This window comes from Podarcis muralis, chromosome 14 (assembly GCF_964188315.1).
Source record: "Podarcis muralis chromosome 14, rPodMur119.hap1.1, whole genome shotgun sequence".
NCBI lineage: Eukaryota > Metazoa > Chordata > Lepidosauria > Squamata > Lacertidae > Podarcis > Podarcis muralis.
In genome coordinates this window covers 22935924-22961074 of record NC_135668.1, presented here as the reverse complement: position 1 = coordinate 22961074, position 25151 = coordinate 22935924, and the positions used below count along the sequence as shown (strand labels likewise).

Here is a 25151-nt window from a genome sequence, read left to right as displayed (position 1 = left end):
CATTAGGAAGAACTTCCTGGGAGTAAAAGTTGTTTGACAGTGGAATTGACTGCCTGGGAAGGTGGTGGACTCTCCATCGCTGGAGGCTTTTAAGCAGAGTTTGGATGGTCATCTGCCAGTGTTTCTTTAGCTTTGACTCCTGCATTGCAGGGGGTGGACTAGATGACTCTTGAGGACCCTTCCAACTCTGCAATTATATAATGGTGCATCCTGCATTGTTCAATAAGTGACATTATGGAAATCCTCTTTGCCCACTGTCTTTTTATTAGGGATCTGTACAGCGTCTTTGAGAGATATACCCCCCACACCCACCCTGCAAATATTACACTGTTTTGCTTGCTGATTGTCTTACGGAATTTTATTGTGCTCTGTTGTACAGTGGTACCTCGGGTTACAGACGCTTCAGGTTAGACTCCGCTGACCCAGAAATAGTGCCTTGGGTTAAGAACTTTGCTTCAGGATGAGAACAGAAATCGCGCAGCAGCGGCAGGCCCAATTACCTAAAGTGGTACCTCAGGTTAAGAACAGTTTCAGGTTAAGAACAGACTTCCAGAACAAATTAAGTTCTTAACCTGAGGTACCACTGTATATTATATATTTACAAAAATATTTGTATACCACTGTGTCATGAAAAATCAGAGCAGTTTATAGCAATAAAAAACACAAAAGCATACAATGAAAACAACAAAAGATAAAAGCAGACCTCAATTAACCATTGTGGAAGGACGCATTCCTGCATAGACCAGGTGGAATAGAAAAAAATTTCAGCAGGCATTTAACAGTGCCTGGTGACAGCTGTGAGGGATCTAGTCCTCCATTCACTAACCCCACACTTTAGCCGCATGTTTATGCCTCTGTATTGCAACATCCATGAAACATAAAACTGATTAAGCACTGGGTGGGTTATGACTGGAATGTCTGCCCTACCCATAGTTTCCTTGTCTGTGCGGTTTTTTGCTTTGGGCCTCCTTCGTAGTCTTGTAACTGAGAGTTGACGTGGGCCTGACCTTTTCCGTTGAGGAACTTCAACCGAGTGTCTCCATTTCCGTAAATAATGACACTGCAGTATCTTGGACCGCACAGAGGTATTCAAATAATCTTCTGGGAGCTATGAAGGTCAAACTTTTCAACCAACTGTAGTTACATGCCAAAGCAGGGATTGTTCACCTGCTGTGATTCAGCGAATGATGCTTTGAGAGTTGGAAGTGTATTTTGCTGGACAACCCAATCAATACCTTCATATGTTCACTAGTTTGAGTGGGTGGAAATATACTTCAGCTAGCCACTGAGGGAAGAAAAAGAATATTCCAGTTCCTCACCTGGAACATGATTTGGAAGAAACTTTCAGATAAATTTTCCTTTTTGAGGGTTTTCCCACAAACTGCAGGAGGATTTCAACGTTGCCAATGATATTTGAGAACTCTTTCCAAATTTCTCTGCCCACGAATAGAGTGAAGGACTTTGAACATAGTCAACCAAATATATATTTTAATATTGTTGATGGTGAAGAAGCCTTCAGTGGGCTTGCCCTGCCCCACTCCTGGTTCTCTCTGGGCCCATTGCTTTCTTCATCTGCTAGTAGGAGCATCTAGTTTCGTGCAGAACTGAGCAAACTAAAAATTGTGCACATGGAGAATTTTCTTTTTCTCTCTCAAAAGAATATTTGGCAAAATCCCTCTGCTGAATTTCACCACTCACAAATAGGGTGGACATTTCCATTTGATTGACCTGTACTGTATTTGGAAACTCCAGAATAGGTTTGCCTGGTGAACCCCTACTATCTTCTAGGCCAGGAGTGGCTAAACCACAACCTCTGGCCTATATTGCCCCTGAGTGATTTTTGATCGCCTTCAAAGCTCCCCCCCCCCATTTGACTAGTTACCGTATTTTCCGCTCTATAGGACGCACCCGACCATAGGACACACCTTGTCTTAGAGGGGGAGAACAGGGGGGGGGGAATTCTCCCCCTCTCTGCTCAACGCCCCTTCAGCGAAGCGGCAGGAGAAACGGAGCCCCTTCCATTTCTCCTCCCGCTTGGCTGAAGGGGCACTGTGTAGCTCTCCCTTTCTGCTGAAGCCAGGAGAGTCTTGCTCTCCCAGCTTCAGAAAAAGGAACCTGAAACCTCTGGAGCGCAGCGGGAACTCGTGCTGCACTCCGAAGGCTTCAGGGATAGCCGCTCCACAGGCTTCAGGTTCCTTTTGCTGAAACTGGGAGAGCAAGACTCTCGAGGCTTCAGCGAAAGCAACGCGAAGCCTCTGGAGCACAGAGGGAGCACTCCCTCTGCGCTTCGGAGGCTTCGCGTTGCTATCGCTGAAGCCAAGGAGCCTGCATTCGCTCCATAGGATGCACACACATTTCCCCTTAATTTTTGGAGGGGAAAAGGTGCGTCCTATAGAGCGAAAAATACAATAAACTCGCTCAGTTGAGACTAACTTAGTTATGTATCTTATTTATGATTTGTGAATTGGATATAATTTGTATAAGGTATGTGGTGGATTTTTTGTTTATTTTTTCCTTGTAAATATGTGCAAATATGAATAAAAATTTATTTAACAAAAAAAAAATACAATAAACTCACATCAGCTTCAGACACTACAGCTGTGCTGGCTGTGGCTAATGAGAATTGTTGTCCAAAACATATGGAGGGCGATGGGCTATGGAAGCATCTAACCATCTGTTTCTTTTTATTTTGTGTTTGGTCTTTTGTGTGGTAGCCTGATGTCGATAAAGCAGTAGAGGCAGCAAAAGCGGCCTTCCAAAGAGGATCTTTGTGGAGACAAATGGATGCTGTGAGCCGAGGAAGGCTCCTCAACAAGCTGGCCGACCTCATTGAGAGAGACAGAGTGGTGTTGGCGGTAAGTGATGTCTGAAGTGTGTCTGGTCTGGAGATTAAGGCAGAAAACGTTAAGAGCCTACTTATGCTGCAATGCATAGGTCATTGGTTCTACAGTGCCAAGGGTGGCCAACATGTGCCCCCTACATGTAGTTGGACCTCAACCTTCCTCATTCCCAGCCAATAATCAGAGGTGATGGGAGATGCCCTCCTGCAACTTCTGGAAGGTTATGGGTTGGCTACCAAGTTCTTGGCTCTGTTTCAAAGGTTAGGCAACTTATGAGATTACAACTTTTCAGCTAACTTCCTTCCTTCATTTAGACCAGGTAGTAAAATCTAGGTTTCAGGAGAGAGTAGAATTAGCGAGGGGGAGTGGTGGAAACCTTTGCCCTTTCCAGCCTGAAGAAACCTACCTATTAATGTATACACAAACTCAGAGTTGTTGAATAATTGCTTCTCCATCACTGGAGACACATATACCTGAACAGGGATGGGGAACCTCTTGTTGGACTTTAACTCCCATCCACCCTGACCGTTGGCCATGAGGACTGTGACTGATGGGAGTTGGAGTTGTCTGGAGGGTCACAGGTTCCCCATCCCTGAACTAAATGATGCTTTATTGAGAACCTCTAAAATATCACTTATCTGAAAACAGCATCAGTGTGTGGCCTTTATATGGCCTGAGGCAAAAGAGTAAATGATCCCCTCCCCAAGTAAAGGTTTAGAGTAATCCAGACTAGCTATGTTACTTTGATACAAGACAGAAAATACCACAAATGTCTCTCTGGGAGAAAGAAAAATACAATAATAATAAATTCAATAACTACCTATTACTGCATATTCATGGCACCCAAAGTGAGCTGCTTCACTCTGTCTAATGTTAGGGCCTACCCTTCAACTTTGGTCACCTACTGCTTCCACTGAAGGGGGAAAAAATCTTCATGAGGATTAGACAATAGTAGTATGCAGAGAAATGGAAGAAATTCAATTCAGTTCACATTGAAAGGGGAACTGTTTAATTGACACTTGCCCAAACAATATGTGAAATGAAACGCAGCCATCTTTCAAAATTTGCATTTCTCTGAATTTTGCGGTGGAGTTCTCCAGCCAAGTAATGTGTACAAAAAGGCAAATATTAGATTAAAGTGTGCACAAAAATGCACATCTTACTGAAAAAAGTATACAAAAATACATTATATTGGGGAAATTGCTTTGCATATTAGGGGAAATTGCTTACAAATGACCATGTGTATATTTTAGGTGAAATTTGCGCTAAAATACTGGTGAATTTCCAGAGGACTTGGGGGGGGGGAGTGCAAACTGATGTGGAAATGTAGATTGAATTTATGATTGGAAGAATTATAAACCAAAATGGACAGGTTCACCCATCCCCAGTAATATACCCCCGTAGCAAATAGAGTGGGGAATTGACATTTTATTTCATTCCAGACCTTGGAAACAATGGACACAGGGAAACCATTTCTGCAAGCATTTTTCATTGACCTTGAAGGCTGCATAAAGACACTTAGATACTATGCTGGCTGGGCCGATAAAATTCAGGGGAAGACTATACCTGTGGGTAAGTTGGAGCTTCTTAAATATGTAACTTCATAGGTCTGGCAAACAGAAGTAACCTGTAGTGAGGTTAGCCATGGCTAGCATATAGCTTTGGTTCGCAGGAACAGTTCTCAGATTCCTTCCTCTTTGCCCTGGTTCACAGGAAACCATAATTTACCTATAAATCAGGATTAGAAATCCACTTCAGACAGGCTGCCTGAAGCCTACTGCTGGCTGCCAAACTGTGGTTTGGCCTTGTTGCTGGGCTTTCAGCTGCAATCTTCCTTTCATATGCCTAGGAGAGAGGTATAAACAAGGGGCTGGTTCACACATAATATGAAGCTACTGTTTAAGAAGCCATAGTTTGTTCAAGCATAGTGCTTATAGACTATAAAAAGAACCCATGCCTTGTTTATCAAAAATTGGTTTTTCAACTACTCTTGCCTCCTGATTTTGTATTCTGGTCTGGGATGGAGTGGTCGAACAAACCATGGTTAAGGAAGGGTGCTTGGTTTACACATATCACCAAGCCATAGTTAAAACAAACCAAGATTCATAAGCAATAATTCATCTTGATGATTGTTGGCAGTAAATAAACCATAGTGAAGCCTCTGGACCAGATTTACAAATAACGGTAAGCTGTGGTTCTATAAACTCATGGTTTAGCATGATGTATTACTGTGGGTTAAACCACAGAGCCTAGGACTTGCCGATCAGAAGGTTGGCGGTTCGAATCCCCGCAACGGGGTGAGCTCCCGTTGCTCAGTCCCTGCTCCTGCCAACCTAGCAGTTCGAAAGCACGTCAAAGTGCGAGTAGATAAATAGGTACCGCTTCGGCGGGAAGGTATACAGCATTTCCGTGCACTGCTCTGGTTCTCCAGAAGCGGCTTAGCCATGCTGGCCACATGACCCAGAAGCTGTACACTGGCTCCCTCGGCCAATAAAGCGAGATGAGCGCCGCAACCCCAGAGTCGGTCACGACTGGACCTAATGGCCAGGGGTCCCTTTACCTTTACCTTTATGAACCAGGCTTAGTAATCCCGCCTTCTTTATTTTGGTGGGAAAACAGCTGTAGGGTCCCAATCTGGTTGGGAGTACCGTACTGGTTTTATGGGTGCTGTGGGTAGTAAACAGCAATTCCAAGGACAAAAAAGCCAAGGAGGTGTGCTTTTTAGCATTAAAAAATGCTTTCCCCAGCTGCATTGGATCTTTGATCCCATGGGATCATTCACATCACAGCCATCATAGGTAGATGACTTGCATTCTCAAAACTTTTACAGATGAAAACTTTGTCTGCTTCACCCGACATGAGCCTGTGGGGGTTTGTGGTGCCATTACACCGGTGAGTAGAATGTCGTCTTCTTCATTTCTGGGGAAGTATTCTGTGCTGCCGACATCTTGGTTTTTGCCTGTTCAAGTGAATAATGTTCATGTTTCCTTCAATTTCTGAGATTTCAAGACAATCTAGCCAACACACTTCGAAGTGGCTTTGAAGGATGGATAAATAAATAAAATCCTCATCTCCGCTCAGTGTCAAATGTGGCTGCTTGAGAAGTAAATTGTTTCCTTTAAACTTCGAAACAAGTTGTGTTTCTCATTCTGGATCATAACCTTTCCCCCCAGAGGTTTAGGATACAAATGCCTTGCTTTTTTCCAGTCTTGACAGAGACAGATCAAAATATTGACCGTGGCCTGCTAGGTAACTGCCAGTGTATGGCCTGTTAACTGAGCTTTGTGAAGGTCCTATCTGTATTTCCTTTGTTCACAATTTTGGGTGTGTCCACTTCTACTTCCCTTCCATAGGAATATAGGAATCTGCTTTATGCAGAGTCAAGCCATGGACCCGTCTAGCTCAATTTTGTCTATACTGACTGGTAGTGACCTTCTAGGGCAGCCTTCCTCAACCTCGGCCCTCCAGATGTTTTTGGCCCACAACTCCCATGATCCCTAGCTAGCAGGACCAGTGGTCAGGGATGATGGGAATTGTAGTCTCAAAACATCTGGAGGGCTGAGGTTGAGGAAGCCTGCTCTAGGGTTTCAGAAGGCCTATGTGGAGATGTTGGGAGGACTTTCTGCATGTAGAGTAGATGCTCTCCTACTGAACTACAGCCCTTACTTAGCAGCGGGAGAAGCTGCTGCGTTCTGAACTGCAGGCGATATAAAGAGTCTAGTGCTAGGAGCTGCTTTTTCTGCATTAGGGAAAACTCCCAGCTAATTGCACCGCAGCTGAGACTTTGGAGTGGCTGGGGCACTACTCTGTCCCTTGCTTAGCATAATGGTTAATCCAGCGTATCATGGCCAATTCTGTTGATTACGCTGCTGGGGAAGATCACCACCAGCAATTAAGTCTACTTAAATCTACAACAGGTATTTTCGTTGGCGGAAGATGCTTGTAACTAGGCTGAGAATGTTTACACAGCTGTTGGAATAAAATACCACTCTGGGATATTTCCTTACCACTGCTGGGAGGGGGCCAGTATAGTGTTAGACTAGGGTTGACATCTGATGTCTCCAGGAAAACAAATGCATAATTTCGCTGGGTAGACTGGAGACTCTACTGAGGTTGAACTTATATTTTGCCTCCCTTTGGCCAGATGAAAGGATTAGAAGGAGCTACTAGCGATTGTGGAGAGATTTGATTCAGTTCACATTTGCAGCTGAATCGATTGAATTCACACTTTCTGGAACAATATGTGAGCCTGAAACACAGCTATCCTTCACAATTTGCACTTATCTAAATTCTGCATAAAAGATGGTTATTGGTGAAAATAATTTGCAAAAATGCACAATATTAGGGACAGCTACTTGCAAAGCTATGTACGTTAGTCAAAACTACATATAAAATGCATTAGAAGCACTCAAATGCTGATTGATTTTCATGGTGTGTGTTTTTAAATTAATAAATAAATTGCAAATTGCTGCAAAATGTGGAGAACTGAAGATTGGAAAAACGAGAAATGGGGAGAACCGAAATTGACAGATCCTTCCATCCATAGGAGCTACTAGCACTCCAACTAGTCAAAAGAGTGAATTCAAACCAAGCAGGCCAAGGTTATTTCCCAGCCGTACCTAAGAATCTTTAAACCAAGGCTATAAACCTGTGGTCCTCCCAGTGTTGCTGGACTACAACTCCTATCATCAATGGCCATGCTGAGTAGGGCTGATGAGTGGTGTCCAACATTGAGATGATCACAGGTTTCCCAGCCCTTCTTTAAAAAGAGGTGTTAGGGATTGTGTCTGAATTGTTTATGTATGCAAATCATGTGTTCAGCTAAGGGAATCGAGACCTCTGTGGATTTATTTATTTTTAACATCACATTTCCATGTGGTCCTTTCACATAGTTGATCTATCTTTCTACCTATAGTTCCCTTCCTCTGTAGATTCCCTCTGGTCTTGTAGAGCTGGGAAGATGTGCCTCACTTGCCCTCAATTAGGATTTTAAGAGCAGCTGCTCTGTGGTCTTATTTTCTTTAATGGACGTACAGTGGTACCTCGGGTTACATACACTTCAGGTTACAGACTCCACTAACCCAGAAATAGTACCTCGGGTTAAGAACTTTGCTTCAGGATGAGAACAGAAATCGCGCTGCGGCGGCACGGCAGCAGCAGGAGGCCCCATTAAAGTGGTGCTTCAGGTTAAGAACAGTTTCAGGTTAAGAACGGACCTCTGGAACGAATTAAGTATGTAACCAGAAGTACCATTGTATTGGTACTTGGCTATGATCTGCCAGTGTTGCTGGTATGGTTCTGTTTCTCTGCGTATATGCTGAGACAAGTAGCACTACAGCGACACCTGGGGACAGGATAAAGTATTACAACGTCAACAGAAGAGGCAACTACACATTCTGTCTAGAGAAGAATCACAGTTTTAATATAAAGGGGGGGCATAAGTACTTGACAAAGTATATAACAATATGGATATGTGGTACAAACTCAGCTTCAGTGTGAAGAAATTGCCAATACTACTTAGGGGGTGTGGTTTTTTGGAGGAAGAGGCTGTAATGATACAATTGTGAAGCCGCCTTCTGAATTTCTAGAACAAGAGTCAAAGCATAGAAGTGGTAGCAATGACATCCTCATAAGGTGAATGTCATGATCTTCTATTTCAGTGGAACTTCCCATTGCTCATGTTGATTTGGAAGATGGCACCTGCTCTGTGTTGTGGAAACACCTTAGTTGTTAAACCTGCTGAGCAAACCCCGCTTACTTCACTATACATTGGCTCTTTAGTCAAGGAGGTGAGTAATGTAGAAGCCAGCCAGATGAGCTTATGTGGCTTTACACACTCAATGGGGGGGGGGGCGACTTTTGAGACCCTGCCCTGTAATTCCAAAGGAATGGAGGTTTGATGACAGGCAAGGAGTGGATGTGCTCTTCGTGCCTAAATCATACACTCTAATGGCACCCACTCACCCTAACAAAGGGCACAAATTCTCCTTTGCATGCCGCCCCACTCCCATGCAATGAATGGAAGCCATGCCCTAATTTTTCTTATTCTGACTCTGGAATAAGAATCTTTTTTTTTCCCCCAGGCAGGATTTCCTCCAGGTGTGGTTAACATTGTGCCGGGATATGGTCCCACAGCTGGAGCTGCTATTTCTACACATCCTAACATTGACAAAGTAGCTTTTACTGGGTCAACAGAGGTAGGTGATTTTCAACATTTGTGTTTGCCTCTCTTCTTGCCACTCTACAACTCCCCGTTAGTGAACTCTGGAAAGCATAGAAATTAAGCCAACATAGGATGCTTCCTGTTCCTTGACTGGCTCTCACCAGTATGTTTTGGAAGTATTTTCTGAAGCCAGGTACACACTATACCTTTTAAAGTACCTTCAAAGCATGTTATTTCCCTCAAATAATTCTGGGCGCTGTAGTTTTACCCTTCACAGAGTTACAATTTTCAGCAACCTGTAACAAGCTACAGTGCCCAGAATTCTTTGAGAGAAAGGATATGCTTTAAAAGTATAGTGTGAGAGCAGCTATAATTTTTGTTGGGTGGTGTGGCTTGCGAATAGACAGTCTTTGCATTGCTGTATATGAATAGTTCTTGATGTATCAACTTCGTATTCTCAACAAGGCAGTCTCAAGAAAAATGTTGAGTTCTGCATACTCTGTCTGCCATTTGCCAGAGAGTATCTCCTTAAATAGGGACGTGGGTGGTGCTGTGGGTTAAACCACAGAGCCTAGGACTTGCCGATCAGAAGGTTGGCGGTTCTAACCCCGGCAACGGGGTGAGCTCCTGTTGCTCGGTCCCTGCTCCTGCCAACCTAGTGGTTCGAAAGCACCTCAAAGTGCAAGTAGATAAATAAGTACCACTCCAGTGGGAAGGTAAATGGCGTTTCTGTGTGCTGCTCTGGTTCGCCAGAAGCGGCTTAGTCATGCTGGCCACATGACCCGGAAGCTGTACGCCGGCTCCCTCGGCCAATAAAGCGAGATGAGCACCACAACCCTAGAGTCGGTCACGACTGGACCTAATGGTCAGGGGTCCCTTTACCTTTACCTTTATCTCCTTAAATGTTCCGGAAGAGCCCAGCTGGGTCAAGCCAAAGGCCCATCCTAGTCCCTTGTCTTTCTAATAGCTAAATGCCAATGGGAAGCCCACAAACAGGAGCTGAATACAACAGCACTCTGCTCACCTGTGATTCCTGGCAGCTGGTACATTCCCTCCAACAGCAGGGGCATAACCCAGCTATTTAATATCCATGAACTTATCTAATCCGCTTTTAAAGCCATCACTACCTCTTATGGGTGGGAGTTCCCAACTTTAACTATGTGCTTTGTGAAGAAGTATTTTGTCTGTCCTGAATCTTCCAACATTCACTTGCTGGTCCCAAGTTCTAACCTCATGAGCAGAGAAACAACTTCTCTCTGCCCATTTCTCCATAAAGGTAAAGGGTAAAGGAACCCCTGACCATTAGGTCCAGTCATGACTGACTCTGGGGTTGCGGTGCTTATCTCGCTTTATTGGCTGAGGGAGCTGGCATACAGCTTCCAGGTCATGTGGCCAGCATGATTAAGCCGCTTCTGGCAAACCAGAGCAGCGCGCACAAATGCTGTTTACCTTCCCGCCGGAGTGGTACCTATTTATCTACTTGCACATTGATATGCTTTCGAACTGCTAGGTTGGCAGGAGCAGGGACCGAGCAATGAGAGCTCACGCCATCAGGGGGATTCGAACCACCGACCTTCTGATCGGCAAGCCCTAGGCTCTGTGGTTTAACCCACAGCGCCACCCACATCCCTTTCATTTCTCCATACCTTCCACAGTTCTCTAGCATGCCCTCACCCCAATGTGTTTTGCTCTAGCGTGGTTTTTTTCATACACCCACATCACCCATGCAGCCCCCAAGTTATGACATATATTTGCAAACTGCACCTTGGTTATATTCAGTCTAAACAGAGTACCGTAATTTGTGATTTCGTCAGATGCCACTTTAACAGAAACCCTGATCCGCCCCGTGCATTCAATGTTTGTGGTTCAGAGCTTAATATCCTTCCTGGCGCACTGCCAGCGGCATCTGCGGTGGCATTCCCTGCATGCTTGATATGACCTTGTATAATTATGGTAAATTGCTGTCGGCACCGAAGGTCTCTCTCAAATGTCTAAGAGCCGGACAACTGAAGACCTTGGCATGGCACACCACCTACTGGTTGAGCTTGGCATGGCTCTTCCTGGTTCCTGCAATGGTTTGTGGACTATTCCATAGGGGAACATAGGAAGCTGCCTTAGAATCTTAGAATCATATAACTGCAGAGTTGGAAAGGGCCCTGAAGATCATCTAGTCTAAGGTTGCCATATTTCAAAAAGTGAAAATCCAGACAAAAATGTTGGTTGGTTTTTTGTTTGGTGGTGGTTGTTTTTTGCCAAAGTTGTTCAGCCTTTTATTTTTATTTTGGCCAAAGTTGTTGAGCTTTTTATTGCAAAAACAAAAAACCCACCACCCTGTTTTTAAGCTATTTTTAAAGGAAATTTGCTCACACAAAAATCATCATGGGCTGCCATTTTAAGCAATTTTCAAGAATTCCACCAGGACACCATTTTTGGCGGACAAATCCCGGCTATGCCTGGGAAATTCCAGGTGTATGGCAGCCCTAATTTAGTCCAGTTGTCCTAAATGGGGATTGAACCTGCGACTGTAATGTTATCAGTACCATGCTCTAACCAACTTGTGCTATCCTTTAAATGGAGTCAGACCCGTCGGCCCATCTAGCTTTAGTACTTTCCATGCTGACCGACAGTAGCTTTCCAGGATTTCAGGCAGGGTTCTGTCCCAGCTTTAACTGGAGGTGCTGGAGGTTGAATGTGGGGCATTCTGCATGCAAGGCAGATGCTCTACGAAAGCACAACGTTGTAAAGAGGTGTGCAGAGAAGAAGAGATTTGGGCACAGAGCTAGTGTGGGGTGCTGGCAAGGCTTCTCATTGTGAGATGGACCCACGTTTCTGAACCTTCACCAGACAATGAACGCAGCCAAGAAAAATCTCTGGATCTTGTGCTACTTTTAACCGCAACTGAGTAACTTGAGTCCTGTTCCTTTGCAGGTCTGCTTGAAAGATATCTCTACAGGGTTTGCATCCTAGAAAATATTCTTAAGCTTACTTCCTTGGAAGGAAGTCCCATAGAATTTCATGGTGCTTCCTTCCAGTAGCCATGGGTAAGATGGCTTTGAAAGGGTGCTTCCAAAGGAGAACATAGTTTCTGTATTATTTAATAATAATAATAATAATAATAATAATTAATAATAATAATAATTGTATACCATAGATCTCAGGAGGTTCACAACAGAAAATCACAATATAAAAAACACAATAACATACATAATAAAAACAACCCAATATCCTTCCCTTCCACAACATATTTTAAGAGGGCATCAGATGTCAATCAGCCAAAGGCCTGGTTATTTTAAACTCCTCCTGCTCCATTTCCACATGTGAGAAAAGGGTGATTTGCCTGTATTTCATGGCTGCTTTCTTCCTGCTGCAGGTTGGAAAGCTGATCAAAGAAGCGGCTTCGAAAAGTAACCTCAAGAGGGTGACGCTGGAGCTCGGTGGGAAAAATCCCTGTATTGTCTGTGCAGATGCTGACTGTGAGTGTGGCTGCTGCCAATAGTGCTAATATTGAAAGGGTCAAGCAGAAAGTATGAACTGTCTTTGGAGAAGGCCTTGGAAGTGTGTGGGGGGGGGGATAGGGGAGACCAAATAATGAGACATTGTAAGCCAGTGACATAGCATGGGTTACCAGTGCCCAGGGCCATGCAGAGGGGATGGTAAGAGGGAGGGAAACAGATGGAGTACGCATGCACATTCAACTGCAGGAGATCGCAGCCACAGAGATAAGAGTTATTCTGTTGTCTGGAGAGGTCACTTCTTGGTTTGCATGGAGAAGCCGTTTTCAGTGGAGCCCAGCGATGGAAGCACACAGCTGTGTAAAGGCAGCACTGGGTTTTGAAATGTTGCACCCCCTAACAATTTTGCGCCCCAGGCGACTGCCACTGTGGCCTCTCCATGCTATGCCACTGGTATAAACAGTAGTGTAGTGGCAAATTCAGAAGCGCAGGGTTCCTTCACGGTAGTCATAGCCACACCTTTCAAGGGTTATACAACCTCCTAAGATAATTCAATAATCTTATAACTATCTAATAAAAATTAGGGATGTATTTCAACAATCAATGCAGGTCTCTGTGTGTTGCCCTTCAGCTAAATCTACTATTTTCTGTGCACGTACATTGGCGAATGATTTGGACTGTTCTGGTATCTTATTTTGGCATGACTCAAGTAGTCTTTTCCTTGAAGTTCCATTGTGTGAAATAGAACTTGCACACCGTTCTCCTGAAACAGAAGCACCTTATGTGTTCCTAAATGCTTTGCTTGGGAGCACACAGAACAACAACTTCTTGGTGTTCTTCCTGTGTGCCTTCTCCAGAGTGACCCTAGGAGCCTATCCTCAGTAGCTTGTTTCCTTTCACTCTGACTGTAATCAGCAAAGGGTGAGAAGACTTCTTCTCAATGGCTCAAAAGCTCAACATTGTGCTGTTTGGATGGCTCTAGGACACTGGAGACAGGGACCTTACTGCAGAAACAGCAACAGGTCTTTGACCCACTGCAACCCTGGACCACTGGGTGTCCAACAGAGGTCACCATGTTGGCTGTAGGTGATGCAGAGACCAGTGAAATGGTCTGGCTTGCTTGTAACAGCCTGCTTTTTCTCTTTGCATTCTCTTCTGGCTTTCCAGTGGACTTGGCGGTGGACTGTGCCCACCAGGGTGTCTTTTTCAACCAAGGGCAGTGCTGCACAGCTGCCTCTCGAGTCTTTGTGGAAGAGCAGGTGTACCCAGAATTTGTCAAGCGCAGCGTGGAGTATGCAAAGAAGCGGCTCGTGGGGGACCCATTTGATGCCAAAACTGAACAAGGACCCCAGGTAAACTATTTTTTTAATTTAAAAAATGCCCATCTTTTGCTGCTTCCTTTCCTGAGGTGGAACAACAATGAATCATAGAATCATAGAATCATAGAATCATAGAGTTGGAAGAGACCACAAGGGCCATCGAGTCCAACCCCCTGCCAAGCAGGAAACACCATCAGAGCACTCCTGACATATGGTTGTCAAGCCTCTGCTTAAAGACCTCCAAAGAAGGAGACTCCACCACACTCCTTGGCAGCAAATTCCACTGTCGAACAGCTCTTACTGTCAGGAAGTTCTTCCTAATGTTTAGGTGGAATCTTCTTTCTTGTAGTTTGGATCCATTGCTCCGAGTCCGCTTCTCTGGAGCAGCAGAAAACAGCCTTTCTCCCTCCTCTATGTGACATCCTTTTATATATTTGTACATGGCTATCATATCACCCCGTAACCTCCTCTTCTCCAGGCTAAACATGCCCAGCTCCCTTAGCCGTTCCTCATAAGGCATCGTTTCCAGGCCTTTGACCATTTTGGTTGCCCTCCTCTGGACACGTTCGAGTTTGTCAGTGTCCTTCTTGAACTGTGGTGCCCAGAATTGGACACAGTACTCCAGGTGAGGTCTGACCAGAGCAGAATACAGTGGCACTATTACTTCCCTTGATCTAGATGCTATACTCCTATTGATGAGGCCCAGAATTGCATTGGCTTTTTTAGCTGCCGCGTCACATTGTTGGCTCATGTCAAGTTTGTGGTCAACCAAGACTCCTAGATCCTTTTCACATGTACTGCTCTCAAGCCAGGTGTCCCCCATCTTGTATTTGTGCCTCTCATTTTTTTTGCCCAAGTGCAATACTTTACATTTCTCCCTGTTAAAATTCATCTTGTTTGTTTTGGCCCAGTTCTCTAATCTGTCAAGGTCGTTTTGAAGTGTGATCCTGTCCTCTGGGGTGTTAGTCACCCCTCCCAGTTTGGTGTCATCTGCAAATTTGATCAGGATGCCCTTGAGTCCATCATCCAAGTCGTTGATAAAGATGTTGAATAAGACCGGGCCCAAGACAGAACCCTGTGGCACCCCACTAGTCACTTTTCTCCAGGATGAAGAGGAACCATTGATGAACACCCTTTGGGTTCGGTCAGTCAGCCAGTTACAAATCCACTGAGTGGTAGCATAGTCAAGACCGCATTTTACCAGCTTCTTTACAAGAATATCATGGGGCACCTTGTCAAATGCCTTGCTGAAATCAAGGTAGACTACATCCACTGCGTTCCCTTCATCTACCAGGCTTGTAATTCTGTCAAAAAACGAGATCAGGTTAGTCTGACATGACTTATTTTTCAGAAATCCATGCTGACTATTGGTGATCACAGCATTCCTTTCTAGGTGCTCACAGACTGTTTGCTTAATGATCTGCTCCAGAATCTTCCCTGGTATTGATGTCAGACTGACTGGGCGGTAATTATTTGGGTCCTCTCTTTTCCCCTTTTTGAAAATAGGGACAACATTTGCCCTCCTCCAGTCTGCGGGGACTTCGCCTGTTCTCCAGGAATTCTCAAAGATGACTGCCAGTGGTTCTGAAATCACATCTGCCAGTTCTTTTAATACTCTTGGATGCAGTTCATCTGGCCCTGGAGACTTGAATACATCTAGACTAGCCAAGTATTCTTGTACTATCTCCTTAGTTATTCTGGGTTGTGTTTCCTCTGCTGAATCATTTGCTCCAAATTCTTCAGGTCGGGCATTGTTTTCTTTATCGGAGAAGACTGAGGCAAAGAAAGCATTGAGGAGTTCAGCCCTTTCTGTGTCCCCTGTTTGCATTTCACCATCTTCTCCTCTGAGTGACCCCACGGTTTCTTTGTTCTTCCTTTTGCTACGAACATACCCATAAAAGCCTTTTTTGTTGCTTTTAACCTCTCTAGCAAGCCTGAGTTCATTTTGTGCTTTAGCTTTTCTGACTTTGTGTCTACACGTGCTGGCTATTTGTTTGAATTCCTCTTTGGTGGTTTCCCCCCTTTTCCATTTTTTGTACACATCCTTTTTTAATCTTAACTCAGTTAAAAGTTCTTTAGATAGCCACCCTGGCTTCTTTAGGCACCTTCCATGTTTCCGTCTCATTGGTATTGCCTGAAGTTGTGCTTTTACTATCTCTCTCTTAACAAACTCCCAGCCATCTTGAACTCCCTTTCCTTTTAGTATTACTGTCCATGGGATCTCACCCAGCACTTCCCTAAGCTTTATGAAGTCGGCTTTCTTAAAGTCGAGAAATTGAGTCCTAGTATGCTTGGCTGCTCCTTTCCGCTGTATAGTAAACTTCAGAAGAGCATGATCACTCGCGCCTAATGATCCTTCCACTTCTACCCCACTAACCAGGTCATCAACATTGGTTAGGACCAGATCTAAAATGGCTGTTCCTCTTGTTGCTTCTCCCACTTTCTGGACAATGAAGTTGTCTGCAAGGGCAGTGAGGAATCTGTTTGACCTTATGCTCTTGGCTGAGTTTGACATCCAACAAATATCAGGGTAATTGAAGTCCCCCATTACTACTATCTCCCTTCCTTTTGCATGCTTGGCCATCTGTTCCAGGAAGGCATCATCTATGTCCTCCGTTTGGCTTGGGGATCTATAGTAAACTCCCACAATGAGGTCACTGTTATTCTTCTCTCCCTTAATTTTCACCCAAATGCTCTCACTTTGGCTTTGAGGTTCTAAATCTTGGATCTCTTCACAGGTATACACATCCCTGACATATAACGCCACTCCTCCTCCTTTCTTGTCTGGTCTGTTTCTTTGAAATAGATTGTATCCCTCCATTATTACATTCCAATCGTGGGATTTATCCCACCAGGTTTCAGTGATTCCTATTATGTCATATTTAGTTTGCTGTACCAGGAGCTCAAGCTCATCTTGTTTATTTCCCATGCTTTGCGCGTTAGTGTACAGACATTGAAGTCCATTAATCATTCCCCCGTGTCTCTTATTTAAGGATTTTTTCCTCCCACCACTAGGTCTGCATGCTCTTTGCTCCATTCGGTCTATGACATTTGGATGATCATCTTCATCAATTGATAGACTCCTACCTTCAGGAGCACTGTCTCCCTCCCCCACATTAGTCAGTTTAAAGCCCTCCTGATGAGCTTTCTGAGATTTTTTGCAAAAACATTCCTCCCAACCGTTGTGAGGTGCAGCCCATCGCTTGCCAGAAGTCCATCTTCAAGAAACTGCAGTCCGTGATCTAAGAATCCAAACCGTTCCTGTTTACACCATTTGCGAAGCCAGTTGTTCACTTCCACTATTTTTCCCTCTCTCCCTGGGCCACGTCGTTCAACTGGGAGGACAGATGAGATGACAATTTGTGCATTTAATTGCTTCAATTTCCTGCCCAGAGCCTCGTAATCTCTTTTGATCTTCTGGAGGCTATTGCTTGCAGTGTCATTGGTTCCCACATGAACCAAGACGAAGGGGTATTTGTCAGTGGGTTTTATGATTCCTTGCAGTCGTTCAGTTACATCTTGGATCTTAGCCCCGGGGAGACAGCACACTTCCCGAGACATCTTGTCAGGCCCACAGATCACTGCTTCTGTTCCCCTCAGTAGGGAATCCCCTATCACCACCACACGCCTCCTCTTAGGTCTGGTCGGGGTTCTTCTGTGAGCTGTCCGTTCCAAGGTCGCCTGGACATTCCCTGAGGACTGCCTTTGCTGCTCGTCTTCATATACCTGATCGACTGTAATGAGGGAGAGATCCTCAAATGGAGTCTGCTCTTCGTCTTCCATGGTAGGGGAAAGGACCTCAAAGCGATTGCGTATTTCTAAACAATCAGAGCGAACCCTGGGCCTCCTACAATGGCAACTCCAAGTAACAGATAATCCATTTCATTCAATAATTTGGGAAATGGATGATGTCAGAGATAACTCAATTGGAAAGTGATCGCTTTCAGCTCTGGGAATTATCCTGAAGGTATCTCGGTTAATTAGATGGCACATTATTAGATGTTGGGATATAATCTATGGTGCTAGTAAATCCTCTGGGGGAGATAAAAGTAAAATAACCCTCTTGATCCCCTTGACCGTGCCCATTGCATAACAAAAGGTTATGCTTAATTATAAGTTCACAAAGATATTTCCCAGTGTGGTTAGAGGTGGTGTCCATTGCTGCCCTCTGACATATTTCAGGTTTGTCCTCCAAGTTTAGTCCAGAAATGGCAACTCCACTTCCCAATTGAAGTAGACTGGCCCTGGCTTTTATGGGTTGTATCCAAAGTAGCACTAAGTGAAAGGTAAAGGTAAAGGGACCCCTGACAGTTAAGTCCAGTTGCGAACGACTCTGAGGTTGCAGCACTCATCTCACTTTACAGGCCGAGGGAGCCGGCGTTTGTCCACTCCAGACAGTTTTCCCAGGTCATGTGCCCAGCATGCGCTTCTGGTGCAATGGAACACTGACACCACAAAAACGCACAAAAACGCCATTTACATTCCCGCCAGAGCGGTACCTATTAATCTACTTGCACTTTGACGTGCTTTCGAACTGCTAGATTGGCAGGAGCTGGGACTGAGTAACACAAACTCACTCTGTCGCGGAGATTTGAACTGCCGACCTTTTGATCAGCAAGCCCAAGGCTCAGTGACGGTATACTTGTTCCACAGGTGGGATGTTTTGCACCAGTGGAAGGCTGATGTGCAAGAGCAGGTTTCTGGTGATGTTGTCGTGCCATAGTCTGTGTTGCACAGCACATTTTTGTGAACCCAACTGTTGTGTTGTATTCTTCTGTTGTTGAATATTTAAAGTTGCTCAAGGTTTCCAGGAACTGGTATTCGGAAGCATTGGTGCCTCCAATTGTGGAAGGAAAACATAGCCATCATGGCTAGTAGCTGTCAACAGCCCTAATCCTCTTTCGAAGCATACAAAAGTGTGTTGATCTGGAGAAAACTGCACTAAAATACTGATGGGTTTTAATAAGGATTTTGTTAATAATTGCAAATTGGTGCAGAACTGTGAAGTGAATTTAAGATTAGAAAAAAAATAGAAACTGAGAGAACAACAAAAATGACAAATGCGTTGATCTCTGCCCACAACAACTGTGCTGCTTTCCTTTCCCCCCTTTCTGACAGATTGACCAAAAACAGTTTGACAAAATCTTGGAGCTGATAGAAAGTGGCAAGAAAGAAGGAGCCAAGCTGGAGTGTGGTGGTTTAGCCATGGGAGACCGAGGCCTGTTCATAAAGCCAACCGTATTTTCAGAGGTCACAGACAACATGCGCATTGCTAAGGAGGAGGTACAGACATTTTTATTTTAAGACTGGACTGTCATGTTATAAATTTGGGGTGTTCGTCTAGATGTCACCTTTGGGTTCCCCTCTGAGCCTGTGATTTTATATTTCTAGGGTGGAATTTCTGCACATGTAAAAAGAACATTTTTTTCTTTTTTTCTTTTTGCTAAAGTGGTCAGCCAGACTCCTTCAGGTCAATTACTCTAGCCAAGAATCTTCAGGTAATATTTTCTGTGGAGCACTTTGACCTAATCTTAGCATAACAAAGCCTGTTAAATACTGCCCTTGTTAAGTTAAACTTGGGCCAAGGTGTTCCATAGAAATTATTATAGCTGAAGATTCTGGAAGGGATTCTGGACTGAAGGGAAGTGCAGTTTGCTGAGAATTGTTGGGAGACGGCGTTTATCATGGCAGCTACAATTTCAAGAGTTCCCTTGAAAGACGGATGGACTGTTGAATTGTGTGAATTGTAGGCCCCGGGATTCTTTGGGAGAAGCCATGACTGATTAAAGTGGCAGGATACTGCTTCACATGCCTAATGCCCCCTCAAGATGGGGGGGGGGGAGCTGGGGAGGGCTGTAGAGGACTCCGTCCAATAGAGTTGACTTGCCTGTTAAGTAGCATAGATGAAAAAACTTTCTGACAGTAAGACCTGTTCAACAGTGGAACAGTCTCCCCTGGGAGGTTGTGGACTTTCCTTCCTTGGAGGTTTTTAAGCAGACATTGAGTGGCCATCTGTCATGGATGCTGTCAGGGCCGCCTCAGGTCCCAGCTCACAAGAGACCAACGCCAAGTCCACTTTATATTCAAAGATCTTTATTGCAGTACATAGTACATTCCACAGCCGAGGCGCGCAGCCCCACGTCTGTTACGCTTAGACCGCTGAAGTCCCCTCTGAGTCAGTCCCGCCTCTACACCAGTTTAAGAGGCTTGTCCTGCTCCACCTTTTCCGTTCCTTCCTTTTCCGCAGGGTCTTCCTGCCCCCTGGGGTTTCGCCCCTCCTGGATTCCCCTGACGCTGAATCCCCAGACAACTCTTCCCCCCTCCTGCGTGCTTTGGGACCTGGCTCCTCCTCTGGGCTCTCTGTATTTCCGCGCGCCTCCACATTTGAACTTGGCGCGCGTTCGCTACCTCTGACCTTCCTCTTGACAGTTACACTACTCCCTGTACTACTCTCCGCCCCTTCCGGGAGGACGTCTTCCCCCAATCTCCTTCCCCTCTCTGCTTCCTGCTCTGCTTCTCCTGTCACACTGGAAACTCCACCCCCTTCACTCCGTTCCGGCGGGGAAGCCGGCCCCGATTCCCAACTCCCACTCGGGGTTCCCCTGCTTCTCCCCTGCTCCTGACGAGTCCCCCCTGTGACTCCCCTTCGCCTGACCACAGGCGCCCCCTTTTGGGAATCCTCCGATTCACTTGAAAGACTCATGGAATCCCTCAAGTCATTGTCATCCTCTTCCTCGTCGCCCTGGGATTCTTCCCCCTCGCTCTCAGTCTCCTCCCTCATCTGTGCCTCTTCCCCTGAACCCCTGACAGATGCTCTAGCTGAGATTCCTGCATTGCAGAGGTTTGGACCAGATGGCTCTCAGGGTCTCTTCCAACTCTCTGATTCTATGAAATAGAAGGTTCATTTTCCAGCTTATTTAACTTTATCCTCTTAGGATTTGTATGATATCTAAATGACTGACAATTGATTAGAATCAATATGATTGATTAGAATGGGTAAAGTATTAAATGTAACTGTGTATTACTGTAGTAGACTACATTAAGCACATTTGTGTATTGATATTAAGACCATTACATAAAAATATGAAAAAGGAAATGGTTTTTGGAGGGGAGGAACCAAATTGCGGATGTTTTTAGTCTGAGCCCAAGAAGGGGCCTTCCTGTTGTCCCATTTCTCCCACTGCCAGATTTGTGACTTCTGCTGTTACTTTGGCTTGTGTCTCGCCTTATTTGTATCACTTCTCATTTTGACTTCTGTAATATCAAACGAATGAGCCACCATAAGAAGGAATGGGGATGTGGCGACCTGTCAAAGAGTTACGGCTGTTGTAAAATTGCAGCATTTCACATGCTCCATATCCCAGAAGGCACTAATGTCAAAGTAATCAGCAACTTTTATTTCAAAGGCAGGTGATCGACTTAACTAAACTCATTCATCACTTGACGGCCCTGATTCTATAATGTGTTTGCAGATTTTCGGACCCGTGCAGCCCATAATGAAGTTCAAAAACATAGAAGAAGTGATAGAAAGAGCCAACAGCACAGAATATGGGCTTACAGCTGCTGTGTTTACAAAGAATTTGGATAGAGCCCTAACGCTGGCATCGGCACTGCAGTCTGGGACAGTCTGGTGAGATTTTCTTTTAACAAAAATTGCTCAATATTTAAGGTGGGCAAATCACTGTGCTGACCTTTATGCCACCTTGCCCCTCTTCCTCTCAGTTATAGGCAGTGACCTCTATGTTGCTATGGGCAAAGAGGATTGTGGGTCACTCATAGCTCAGTTGGTTAGAGCGTGGTGCTGATAACGTCAAGTTTGCAGGTTCGACCTCCATATGGGACAATTGCATATTCCTGCATTGCAGGGGGCTGGACTAAATGATCCTCAACGACCCTTCCAACTCTCTTAATTCTAAGAAATGTCTTGCAGGCTTGGTTTACCACCCCTGCCTCACAGGGGTCTGCACTCACTGAGCTGATGTATAAAGCGCTTGGAGAATCTGAAATGGAATGTATGTTGCTAAGATCTTTGCTTCTTAACGGGGCTGGCTTTCTTCCCCTCCAACAGGATCAACTGCTACAATTCCCTTTTTGCACAAGCTCCCTTTGGCGGCTTTAAAATGTCAGGAAATGGGAGAGAATTGTAAGTAGTTTTGTTTCATATTTTTTTTAAGGGGCCTTTTTATTTATTCATTTCTGAAGCCAGCTTGGGGGAAGCCTTAACTGTTGAAGAGCTATCCATATATATATATATATTCATTTTTCTTTTTCATTCATTACATACATCTCAATTTCTTAATATTTATTATATTGTTATGTACTGAGTTGAACAGGATCCAAAAGGCAGCAGTCTGATTGGTCCTAGAACAATAGGATTCAGCAGAGTATATTTCATAAATACAGTGGTGCCTCACAAGACGAAAAGAATCCATTCCGCGAGTCTCTTCGTCATGCGGTTTTTTCGTCCTGCGAAGCAAGCCCATTAGCGGCTTAGCGGATTAGCGCTATTAGCGGCTTAGCGGGCTTAGCGGATCAGCTGATAAGCGGCTTAGCGGGCTTAGCGGATCAGCTGTTAAGCGGCTTAGCGGATCAGCTGTTAAGCGGCTTAGCGGATCAGCTGATAAGCGGCTTAGCGGATCAGCTGATAAGCGGCTTAGCGGATCAGCTGATAAGCGGCTTAGCGGATCAGCTGTTAAGCGGCTTAGCGGATCAGCTGTTAAGCGGCTTAGCGGATCAGCTGATAAGCGGCTTAGCGGATCAGCTGATAAGCGGCTTAGCGGATCAGCTGATAAGCGGCTTAGCGGATCAGCTGTTAAGCTGCTTAGCGGATCAGCTGATAAGCGGCTTAGCGGCTTGGGAAAAAGGGGGGGGGGAGGAAAAAAACCCTGCAGGAACTCGCAAGACATTTTCGTCTTGCGAAGCAAGCCCATAGGAAATTCGTTTTGCGAAGCACCTCCAAAACGGAAAACCCTTTCGTCTAGCGGGTTTTCCGTCTTGCGAGGCATTCGTCTTGCGGGGCACCACTGTATTCCTCCCTCCCTCCCCTCCAGGGCTTCCACCAACTTCCACTTCTTGTTTGTTTCTCTTTTCACCCACTTTGCTATCTCCTAACAGAAAAAAGTTATTAATAACATAACATCAAGCTTAAAAACATAAAAATAAAAGTAAATACACTATAATATTTCATTATTTTCTAAACATTTTCTAATACTAATAATGTGAATATTTATTTAAATAACTGTTGAAGAGTTATCCCAATTCTTTAAATGTATAGCATGGTGCATGTGTCATGTGGAAACACATATACTGAAACTTCAAAGATATCGCTCTCTCTTCTTGCAGAGGTGAATACGCTCTGACTGAATACACAGAGGTGAAAACGGTCACCATTAAACTGTCGCAGAAGACTCACTGAGTGAGAATGCCACGAGACCTAAAACTCTGACACTCTGAATGTTAATGTATAGTTGGGGGTGGGGGTTGCTTAAATCTCGCCGGGGGGAGGAAAGTAGCTAAACTCTTTAAAAAGCAAACCATCTATATAACATGTTCGGGTTCTTTAAAATCCCAACCACTTTGTTTAGACATTTGTTTCAGGCCAAAACGGAGGCTCTTAAAAACTGCATGCTGAAGAGTCACAAAATAATGAATGTTGATACGCATGAGCCATGCTCTGCAGCCAGCCCTGCTCTACTGGCACCACGTGCGCTTCAGTAGCAACTAGAGACGCAACAAAAGGCCTTGCGGTCGGAAGCAATCCCTTCAAATCACACACGGCACTTTGTCCATATTCTGCATCTTTGACATGTGCTTGGGGGCGGCTGTGGTTGTGTGGATGTGTGTGTTAGTTGATTCACCAGCATGGCTCCTCATAGGACCCTCTATTCTGATGTTGTTGTTGTTGTTGTAAGAAAAGGGATATAGGGCACACAGGACACACTTATATGCCCAAGGAACTCGCAGCTTACAGTGATTTCGCTTACGCGGTTGCAACTTTATGCAGCTGGCGGGAAAATAAACAAATGGATAGCCCAGAAAAGTGTTTTATAAGCCACTCTGCCTTGCTTCCCAGGCTCTGGGAAGGTTTGGAGCTCTAGGATGCTCCAAACAGGGATGGTTCCACCAGGGAGCAGGTCAGGGAGGTTCCTGACATTATGCAATTATGTGGGGACCTCTAGAACTGAACCCTCATGTAATCTGCAAATTACCTATGCACCCTGTTCCCTAGCGCAGCACCTACAGAGTCACAGATCCCTGATGTTTAATGCTGCATATAAAACAATGGGGCAAGAAAGTTTTCAGAACAAGGTGCTGAGGGGAAGGAATAAAAAGTTTGGGCCGCCCCCACAGTGCCTCTGCCCCAGGAACCGGCAACCTTGGACCCTACACTGTATATTTCACTTGTGGGAAAAGTCAGCTCAGAATTTCCTCCTTAGGATACGGGGCTGGTTTTTTGTGGGTCCTTCCTTAGGCGGTTTGAGGATAAAATAGCCAGGCTTCAGCTGAAGTTTCAGCCTACGTGACAAGCCCATAATTTCTGACCCGCTCATTTTGATGGACCACGTGCCTAAAGTGTGCATAAAATTAGAGGCCTTATTTGCATATTTTTTTTACAGAGCTTCTGTAGTCAGGTCATTTTATTTTATTTTTTAAAAAACCCTCTCCTTCCCCTCTACTAACCCTGTGCACTGTATTGTGTGTGTGTGTGTTTGTGTGGAGCAAATGAGTGCAGATTCTGAGTTTTGCAGCTCCTCAATGTTGGGATAACTGGTGCATTACAAGCAAACCAAGGCTGCTGCCCTTGTACAGTTCTCTTCAATTTTTGCAAGGGGTTGCACAAGAGAATATACCACTGGATCCAGGCATGGCTGATCTTCTAGGCGAAATGGAGCATTGCCCCACACAAAACTGCAAACACTCTACCTGCTTGTCTTCTTACTGACAAGCAGCCCAAGGGGGAGAGATGTAAAACTGGCTATCAACTTCCTCCTCCTCAGTCTCAATGTTGCCCCCTTGTGGAACTTGGCAAGGGTGAGGATGTTGACAAAATTAGACTCGCTTGGCTCTAGCTCCCCCTACTGTTGGGCTCCTTTGTCTTCTGCCCTACCAGCCCCAATGAGCACCAACCATTACTGACTGGATAAAGTAAAACTGGTGTGGAAACTTTGGCTTGCAGACCTCATCCTTTGACTTATGAGATCCTTTTGGCCAAGCCACTCCTACTTGCACTGCATCAGAGGCGGTACATGACATCAGGTGTGGGCTAGATAAAGATTTGGCTCTGGTATTTGGTAATCACAGAGTGCTTGGCTGGTTGTCAGGGGCTGTGGGATGCTTTGCAAGGGGCATCCCAAGACCCTGAGAATCAGCTGGTTGT

The 25151-nt window shown here is 44.9% G+C and overlaps 1 protein-coding gene across 1 annotated transcript in view; it reads left to right on the top strand.

The window, feature by feature from the left end:
• ALDH1A3 (aldehyde dehydrogenase 1 family member A3) overlaps positions 1–23679 on the top strand; it is a 34929-nt gene extending 11250 nt beyond the window's left edge. Inside the window, exons 3-13 of the mRNA XM_028706353.2 lie at positions 2715–2855; positions 4283–4412; positions 5671–5732; positions 8501–8629; positions 8924–9037; positions 12374–12476; positions 13623–13807; positions 18893–19057; positions 21247–21404; positions 21843–21917; positions 23117–23679. Coding sequence (XP_028562186.2) covers positions 2715–2855; positions 4283–4412; positions 5671–5732; positions 8501–8629; positions 8924–9037; positions 12374–12476; positions 13623–13807; positions 18893–19057; positions 21247–21404; positions 21843–21917; positions 23117–23189 — 1335 coding nt within the window. The 3' untranslated portion in view covers positions 23190–23679. The remainder of the gene's footprint in view (positions 1–2714; positions 2856–4282; positions 4413–5670; positions 5733–8500; positions 8630–8923; positions 9038–12373; positions 12477–13622; positions 13808–18892; positions 19058–21246; positions 21405–21842; positions 21918–23116) is intronic.
• Positions 23680–25151: the final 1472 nt, after the last annotated feature.